The sequence below is a fragment of the Enhydra lutris genome, unplaced genomic scaffold (genome assembly GCF_002288905.1).
Source record: "Enhydra lutris kenyoni isolate GAN:26980312 unplaced genomic scaffold, ASM228890v2 scaffoldscaffold97, whole genome shotgun sequence".
NCBI classification, from domain to species: Eukaryota; Metazoa; Chordata; class Mammalia; order Carnivora; family Mustelidae; genus Enhydra; species Enhydra lutris.
Window position 1 is genome coordinate 18,645 of NW_019154181.1, and position 9,005 is coordinate 27,649.

At 59.6% G+C, this 9,005-nt stretch overlaps 1 protein-coding gene across 1 annotated transcript; it reads left to right on the forward strand.

Annotated features, from left to right (window-relative positions):
- Nucleotides 1-415: 415 nt before the first annotated feature.
- On the forward strand, nucleotides 416-8,792 carry LOC111139242 (ATP-sensitive inward rectifier potassium channel 12). The gene is made up of 2 exons (XM_022491457.1): nucleotides 416-579; nucleotides 7,038-8,792. Exon 2 carries the CDS (start codon nucleotides 7,094-7,096, stop codon nucleotides 8,378-8,380), a length of 1,287 nt encoding a protein of 428 aa, XP_022347165.1. The 5' UTR covers nucleotides 416-579; nucleotides 7,038-7,093; the 3' UTR covers nucleotides 8,381-8,792.
- The last annotated feature ends 213 nt before the right edge of the window (nucleotides 8,793-9,005 follow it).

Genomic DNA, 9,005 nt, shown 5'->3' on the forward strand with positions numbered 1-9,005 from the left:
CTGGGAAGGCTCTGCAGGTGGTGGCTAGGAGCACAGGTTAGGGACCTGAGTTCCTCTGTGACCTTGGGGAAATTACTGCACTGCCCACCTCTCTGGAATGAGAACAGGGATGGTTCCAGCCCTGTGGCGTTGTTGTGAGGATAACATGAGCTAATGTCCCTGCGACACCTACCACAGTGTCTGGCAATCAGTGGGCACTCCGTAATTCCCAGCTGTAATTTTCCCCCGAGACCCATCCTGTTCTGCCCTCCGCTGGTTCGGAACGGTTTCATAGACAGACTCGCAAGCTGCGAAGTTGTGGGTGTCAGAGGTGTGGGCCGGAGGCCTCTCCCACCTCCCACGGAACCCCGAGGGAAGCAGCAGAAATGTGGGTTTAGGTGGAAATCTCAGACTTTGGAGCCATTGTGAGGAGAGCAGCACCATCCATAGTAATTTGGCTTTGCTCTGTTAACTTTAGGGTCTTGTAGCTACCGATTCCTCTCCAGCTGGGGCCTGGGAAATGGCAGCTGCTGCTGACACAGCCTTGAAGACAGCCACTTGCCTGCTCAGCACCGTTACTTAGAAGATAGGAATCAAGAGGTAAATGGAGGTCACCGATGGGCTTCGATCCATCTATCCATCCATCCATCAGACACTCATCTGTCTACTTACCTGTCCCTCTCCCCTCCAGCCTCTCCTTAACCCGCTGTCAGCCTAGCTCCACGCACCCCCTATCCATCTGCCATCCACCCACCTGTGCACTCACCTACCCAGCGCATCCAGCCGTCTTTCCTTCCACGTATTCACCCATTTCCCGGCCAGTCACCCACCATCCCAGCCACTCATCCGTGCACCCAAATACCACTGTGTCCTTCCATCCACCACCCATCCATCTGGCCGTCCATCTGTCTGCTCATCTGCTTGCCCGCCCACCCGTCCATCTCTTCATCCAGCCACTAAGCCATCCACCCAAGTCATTGAATTATTTTCTGTCCGCCGAACCCGTCCATCTTCCTGGCTACCACCCAACCGCCCATCCACCCATCAGTCCCGTGTATTCATCATGTCCCTGACCGCCCACCTGTGCACCTGTCTTTCACCTCATACAACGGTCCATCGTGTTCCTCATCCATCTGCTTCTCTGCTGTGCATTTCCTCCTCCCTTCATCTGGTTGGTGAGTGTTTCCTCTGAGCCAGGCCTGCTCCAGCCTCTCTGGGCCTCTGAGGTTGGCCAGCCATGTGGCCTGGGCCAGGGCAACTCTCACACCAGGTAGAGGGTGGCTTCCGGCCGTAACAGGAAGAACCTGGGGCCGGAGGATCCGAAAAGGTTCTGCGGTTCCGCTGACCCCTGACAGATGGGAGGAGTCTTAAGATTCCCTTTAGCTGTGATCTGGGGGTCGGAGAACGTGGGGCAGAGGGGCACCACAGCATAAGCCATTAGAGGCCTGCTGGTGTGTCCAGACAGGAGTGGCCTGGACTGGAGGGAGGATGTAGGTGATTAGATGGCGGACAGCTTTGAGAAATCAGGAGTCAAACCACACAGGACCTGCTGAGGGAGTGGGTATGGAGGCTGGAGGAGAGAGGAGACCAGGCTTCCTGCTCAGACAACTGGGGAAGTGATCAGGTTGCCAGATGACCCTAGGAGGAGGGACAGGAGAAGGGGGAGGGGGAGAAGGAGGTAGGAGGAGCAGGAGAAAGGGGGAGAATAAGGATGAGAAGGGGCAGGAGGAAGGGGAGGGGAGGAGGGCGAAGGAAAAAAGGAGGAGGAGGGGGAGGGGAGAGGAGGGGGAGGAGGAGGAGGGGGAACATGAGGGGGAGGAGGAGGGGAACAGGAGGAGGGAAGAGGTTTGGGAGAAGAGGAGGAGCCCCACTGGCCAGTGGTGCTGGGGGACTTCTGGGAGAGGAGGCTTGGGTCTGGGGAGTCAGTGTAGACCAGGCACCCAGAGTACGCTTGTCGGGGGCAGGGAGCTGCCCTCTCCGGGAAGCCTGCTCTGGGAGCACTTGTTCCCTAGCCCTTCTGATGGGGGAGCCGAGAGTGGGCCTGCAGCCAGAGAGAGCTTTCGGGCTAAAAGCCTAGTATCAGTGGTTGGAAATGGAGCAGGCAGGCCCTGAGGTGGTGAGGGCCCGGGGTGCAGGGGGAGCAGTGACCATCTCCACTGTCCTACTAGTCTGGCTCTTTCTCTCCTTGCACCCAGCATGGGTTTGGCCCAGAAAACCTGCACTGTGTAGACTCTGAATGTGTGTAGGCCGTGGTGTGCACTGCAGGCAAAGGCGGTCTGTGCTCTGGGGAGGGGAAGGGAATCTGGCCTGGAAAGGGCCAAGGAGATGGTCGTCTTCTTCCCCAGTGTGAGAATGGAAACAGTGCTCCCAGCCCTCCGGCTCCCCTCCACGCCATCCTCGGCCTCCTCTAGGACCCCTGGGTACCCCCCTCGCTCCCTGGCACCGCCCGCCACCCCAGCAGGCACTAGGCCCTGGCTGTGCATTCCCTGCCCCCGCCTGGCCCTAGCTCTCACTTCCGGTGTGACAGAGTCCCAGAGCCCTGCTCAGACCCTCAGTCTCCTTGCCTGCAACTTGCAGATTGGATTCATCAAGCTCTCTCGCTAAAGATGTCAGCGGTTCCTAGAGTAGGAGAGTTGCAGAGGCTGTCCTGGAACACGGGGGAGGTGGTGGCAGCTGCCCGCAGGACACGCGCTGGCTGTCCTGGAACCACGGGGTCTCCGAGGAGTTTTTTTTCCCATCGTAGGCTTTGATCACAAGGTAGTGAGTGCCCCATCCCCGGACGTTCCAAGCATGGCCCTGGGTCAGGGGTGCCCATGAGGGGCTCACCTCTGCTTTCAGTGCCGAGATTCGGGCTGTCTGTCTTACTGGCACACGGTTCGGGGCCTGAAGGACTGAGACGGGAACTCAGTGTCAGGCTTGCGGTCTGACCCTGGGGCCTGGGGGCGACGGGGGTTGGTTTCTCTCCCACCTTCTAGACTGGGAACTTGCTGCTTAGGAGCCATGTGACCCTGGGCAAGTGACTCAGTCTGAGCTTCAGTTTCTTCATCTGGAAAATGGGGATAATAGTCATAAGGTTGTTGCAGGGATTAAGTGAGGTCACTGGGGCTCCTTGAACTGGGCCAGGCACGCAGAGAGCGCACAGCGGGCACTGGTCAGTGCGCTCCTGCCTCCGAAGCGCTCCGGCCAGCGGAAAGGCCTGGGGTGGGGGGGAGCTTCACCTCCTCCCGCTCTTGTAGCTAGTGCTTTCTTGACATCTGAGACTGGGGCCCCTGCCTTGCCCTCTTTCTCTGCCGGATGTTGCCGAAACCTGAGGTGCCCAGAGCCTCAGGGGACAGGCCATGGGGTGTCCTGCTCCATCCGGAGGCACCTTCCGGTGACTTCTGGGCCCCCCCCTTTGGGTCATGTGGTTGCTGCCTCTCTAAAAGCTCCCAGCCCAGGTCCTGTTGAGCTCCAAACGCCCCAGTGGCTGGGAGTCTGTCTGTGTCCACAGAGCTGTGGCCAGCAGAGAAGTGGGCTCAAGAGACAGCAGGGCTGGGGACAGCTTCTCCATCTCCCGGAGGAGTCTGGGTCTGCGCACTGCACCGTCCCCTTCTCTGCCTGCTGGACTTGCCTCGCTACCCACCTTCAGTGTCGAAGTCACCTCGTCTAGCTCAGGTAGCTCACCCAGGGGCCTCTCTCCCGCTTCCCTCCAGACAACGCCTCGGGTCCCCACTGGCCGACCTGGGCGTCTACCAACAGTGATCCTAACCCTTGCCTTTACTGTCTCATCCAAGCCCACGAACTGCTTTGTGACCTGGGACAGGTCTCAGCCTCAGTTCTCGAATCTATGAAATGGGGAGCTGGTCTCCTTACTTGCTGAGGCCTCTTGTAGCAAAACAAATCTAATAACATTTCTTTTCTGATCTAACTGTATGCATCCACTGAGCAAGAGTGTAGGCAACCGGCCTACATATCCCTGGTTGGGGACGTTGTCCCACATTTCTTAAATCGAGTCTTTAAAGATCTCAAGGCTGCATGACCTTCTTGCCACACCTGTGTTTGCCTATGTGGAGTGTCCTTGGGATGATTGTCAAGTTTGTGGTGCTGGGGTTTTTACTCATGGGTCCTCTTCTGGATATTTCTTTGTGGAGCTGCATTCACCAAGAGCCTGGGAGGGACTCCCCACACCCCTAGCATCACATGCACACATACACGCACACACGTACATGCATACATATACACACATGGCAGGACGGGACCATGGAAACCTGAGGACTGGACCAAAACCTGGAGCTCCAACTCTGTCTCTAAACCTTAGTTTCTGGGTGACTGCTCATAGTCTCAGTTGCTAGCTGAGAAACAAGGGAGTAAGTGTGAACGTGAACCTGTTGATTTTCTGTGTGGTTTGAGGGGGAACATCAACAGAAGAGGGGTTTCCCAAACTTGCGTGACACAGTCTGGGTGGGTCCCAGGTGCCCAGCCCAGGGAGAAACACCAGGAGTCACTGCAGTTCCCATCCCGGCCTGGGAGCTGGCCAGGTGTGGGGATCCCTAGCTGATGGGAGCAGAGCGCCAGGCTGGGCTCTCTGGCCTTTGATTCTTCTGATTCTCTCCCTTGCAGGACTCGAGCTGCTCAGAGCCCCAGTTGGAGCAGCCATGACCCACTGGACGTCCCTCCAGGCATCCAGGCCACATAAACTTGCCCCCTGAGGTCCAGTGGCCTGCCGCCAGCATCTAAGTACCCGGTCCCTGGCCTCCTCCACCTGGAGGGCCCAGGAATCTGGGGTCAAGCCATCTTCTCGGCGCAGTACCGGGGGTCCCCACCACCCCCGGCTCCCTGCCTCCTGGCCCAGGCAGAAGCAGCGTCCACCATCACAGCCCCAGGCCTCAGCTCCTCAGACCTATGGTGAGGTGGTCAGCTGGAGTAGCTGCGGGGGGTGGTGGCAGTGTGAGAAGAGGCCTCCGCAGAGCCTGATGTGCCCACGGCAGGAGACCTCGCATTAGCTAGACTGGTTCAAATTTCCGTTCTCCTGCTTATAGGCTGTGTGGCTTTGGGGAAGTCACTTAACCTCTCTGAATCTCCATTCATGGTAGAGCAATGATGGCAGCCACCTTCTTGGGGTTTTGCAAGGATAATCTAAGACCATTTGCTAATGTGTCTGGCCTGCTTTCTCTGCAGTTTGAGGAGTGGGCAGTAAGGGCTGTGAGTGTTACATACGAGCCTGCTCTGGGGATTCAGAAGCATCTGGTAACGGAGACAGACCCTAGGAGGGATGTGCAGCCTGGCTGCTCATGTGGACTTCTCCCTCACCTGTCTCCCAGGTGTTCGAAGCAGAGGTCAGATGTTGTGCTCCCTCCGAGGCCCTAGCTGTACCTGGCCACACAGACAGGGGCTAAATCCCAGTGTTGCCTCCCTCTGGCTGTGTCGCTTCCAGTTTCTGGGTTTCTGGTGGGTGCTCGGCCACCTGCCTCTGCTTCTGGACCAGCAGCCCTGGGACCTTCTTATCTGGGGCCTCATTGTCTTCTGGGCACTTGAGGGCTCCCAGCCTTGTCTAACACTGGCCTCCCGGTGTGATCAGGTGGGGATTTGGGGTGGATGGGGTCCCCAGTGGTGGAGAAGAGTATGCCCGACTCAGCGTCCTGGCCAGGCCAGCCGGCCAGGGTTCTCCCCCTCCTTCCAGCTCAGCCCTGCTGAGCCAGGCTGAGGGCCTGAGCACCTGCAGCCCTGACGCTAAGGGCTAGATGGCCTCAGTGCCCACAGGTCCAGGCGGCACCATGGCCTCTGGCCTACAGGTGCCTCGGCCTGGCACCAACAGGCCAGCCTGGAGCCAGCGAGGCCCTGGGGGAGGGGCCGCTGCCAGCCCATCTGGGGGCTGAACGTGGGGTATATGGGCCTGAAGCAGTGTGTCCGGCTACAGGTGTCATGCCGTGGGACATGCCTGAGACAGCTTGGTGTGCGTACGTGTGTGTGTTTGTGTGTGTGTGCGACAAGCCCACCAAGGGCTCCCCTGAATGGGCCAAGGACAGTGGCGCTCTGAGTGTTCCCTAGATGCTGTCATTTAGAGCTGAGAAAGACAGTGATGGGAAGGCCACTGGGATGGGGTCAGTCAGTGACGCTTGTGGGCACTGACCCGTGGACCCCCTCCTAGTTACGGATGGAGGCTGTGGTATATGGGTGCTCAGAGTGGGTGCCGTGGGGCACAGGGTTCGAGCATCAGGAGGGCATCCTTGGGGCCAGGCTCTGCTCGAGGCCCGGTGGGTAAGACAGCAGTGAACCACACAGCAAACTCACCATGCTCGGGAGGCCAGTGGTCTCACAGTGGGATCGGTGGGTGAGTGCAACCCCAGGCCTGTCCTTCCCGTTACTGTTACTACTGTTACGGTGTCAGAGGCCAGTGCTTTGGGGTTACCATGAGGACCTGTGTGAGGGGTTACAGTCTCCCATGGGTTCAGGAAGCTGCTCCTGGGCATGGAGGCCAGGGACTGAGAGAGGTAAGGCAGCGGGAGGGGGTGTCTGGGCCGAGAGTGTAAGGGACCATCCTGAGGAGCAATGCACAGGCTGTGAGCAGCAGCGAGTGAGCGAGGAGCCTGTACCTGAGAGCTGAGGGGCCCCAGACTCCATTCACGCAGGCCTCGCAGGTGCCAGCAGAGACCGGCTTTGAGCAGAGGACAGCCAGGCTCCCCCACTGCCTCTGGACTGGGGTGGGGGCCGGAGCACAAAGGCTGGTGAGGCGGCCGCCGTGCTGGTCTGGGTACGTGATGATGGGGACTCAGGCCACGGTGGTGGGAGAAGAGGTAGGATTGTTAATACACTTTGGAAGCGGAGCCTTTGGTAGGGGGCACTCAGATGGGCTGAGGATGAAGCCAAGGCTTTTGGCCAGAGCTCCTGGGAGGCTCCAGGTCTGTTTTCCAAGCTGAGAAGGAGGGTGGGTGGTTGGCTGAGGAGGGAAGATGGAGAGCTCAGTGGGGGGTGAGTTAGGGCGCAGACGGCCACCCGCCAAGGCCGAGGGCCCCGGGTGGGGACAGAAGCCTGGGCCGGGCTGGCCTGTTCCGCCAGCCCCTCTGTCTTCTCTGTTGCAGGAGCCGCCCACCGTGGAGCCGGCCTGGGGGTGAGCCACGGCCCCCCCATCCCCGGGATGACCTCGGCCGGCAGGGCCAACCCCTACAGTATCGTGTCATCAGAGGAGGACGGGCTGCACCTGGTCACCATGTCGGGGGCCAACGGCTTCGGCAACGGCAAGGTGCACACGCGGCGCCGGTGCCGGAACCGCTTCGTCAAGAAGAACGGCCAGTGCAACATCGAGTTCGCCAACATGGATGAGAAGTCGCAGCGCTACCTGGCCGACATGTTCACCACCTGCGTGGACATCCGCTGGCGCTACATGCTGCTCATCTTCTCGCTGGCCTTCCTCGCCTCCTGGCTCCTGTTCGGCGTCATCTTTTGGGTCATCGCCGTGGCGCACGGCGACCTGGAGCCGGCCGAGGGCCGTGGCCGCACGCCCTGCGTGATGCAGGTGCACGGCTTCATGGCGGCCTTCCTCTTCTCCATCGAGACGCAGACCACCATCGGCTACGGGCTGCGCTGTGTGACGGAGGAGTGCCCGGTGGCCGTGTTCATGGTGGTGGCGCAGTCCATCGTGGGCTGCATCATCGACTCCTTCATGATCGGCGCCATCATGGCCAAGATGGCTCGGCCCAAGAAGCGTGCGCAGACGCTGCTGTTCAGCCACAACGCGGTGGTGGCCCTGCGCGACGGCAAGCTCTGCCTCATGTGGCGCGTGGGCAACCTGCGCAAGAGCCACATCGTGGAGGCGCACGTGCGGGCCCAGCTCATCAAGCCGCGGGTCACCGAGGAGGGCGAGTACATCCCGCTGGACCAGATCGACATCGACGTCGGCTTTGACAAGGGCCTCGACCGCATCTTCCTCGTGTCCCCCATTACCATCCTGCATGAGATCGACGAGGCCAGCCCGCTGTTTGGTATCAGCCGGCAGGACTTGGAGACGGATGACTTCGAGATTGTGGTCATCCTGGAGGGCATGGTGGAGGCCACGGCCATGACCACGCAGGCCCGCAGCTCCTACCTGGCCAACGAGATCCTGTGGGGCCACCGCTTTGAGCCTGTCCTCTTTGAGGAGAAGAACCAGTACAAGATCGACTACTCCCACTTCCATAAGACCTACGAGGTGCCCTCCACACCCCGCTGCAGCGCCAAGGACCTGGTGGAGAACAAATTCCTGCTGCCCAGTGCCAACTCCTTCTGTTACGAGAACGAGCTGGCTTTCCTGAGCCGTGATGAGGAGGACGAGGCAGATGGAGACCAGGATGGCCGCAGCCCCCAGGCCCGGCATGACTTTGACAGACCTCAGGCCGGTGGTGGCGGCCTTGAGCAGCGGCCTTACAGACGGGAGTCGGAGATCTGAGCCACCATGGGCCAAGGTGCAGCATCCGCCCCGCCAGGGAAAGGCCTGGTGTCCCTCGAGGGCCCTGGGTTTGAGCAGAACAGGCCAGGTGCCCCAGTTGCAGACTCAGTAGTGTTTTAGATGTTTTATGTTTCTTCACAGTGGACTGGGAAGGTTGGCGGGAGAATGGGTGACCAAAGCAGGCCGCCGCTGGCCTCAGAGGCCGGAGCAGGTGCAGGGAGGTAGCCTCTTGGGGTCTGGGCCAGGAGCCAGGGGCTTCTGTCTGAGGCTAGAACTGCGGCCTGCCCAGAGATGTCTCAGTGACCATCCAGCCTCTGTGGGTGAAGGTTGGCAGGCTGCAGGGCACCTCGCTGGTTTTTAACTTGGGGAGAAACACTGGTTTTGGCTTTCTCAACCATAGCTTGAGTAAGACTGCTTACAAAAAAAAAAAAAAATTAACACGTGATTGACAAAAAAATTTAATTTCTGGGGATTATAAAAATGGACAGTGAGAATTCCATTGGTCTGCCAAGATGCAGGCATTAGATGGGGGCTCCACGAGGTTCCCTGAGGCTGGACAGGCCTCTCCTCCGTGAAGGCCAAGTGTGTGCTGGGCGGCGCCATCCGCACGCGCAAGCGCGGCGCT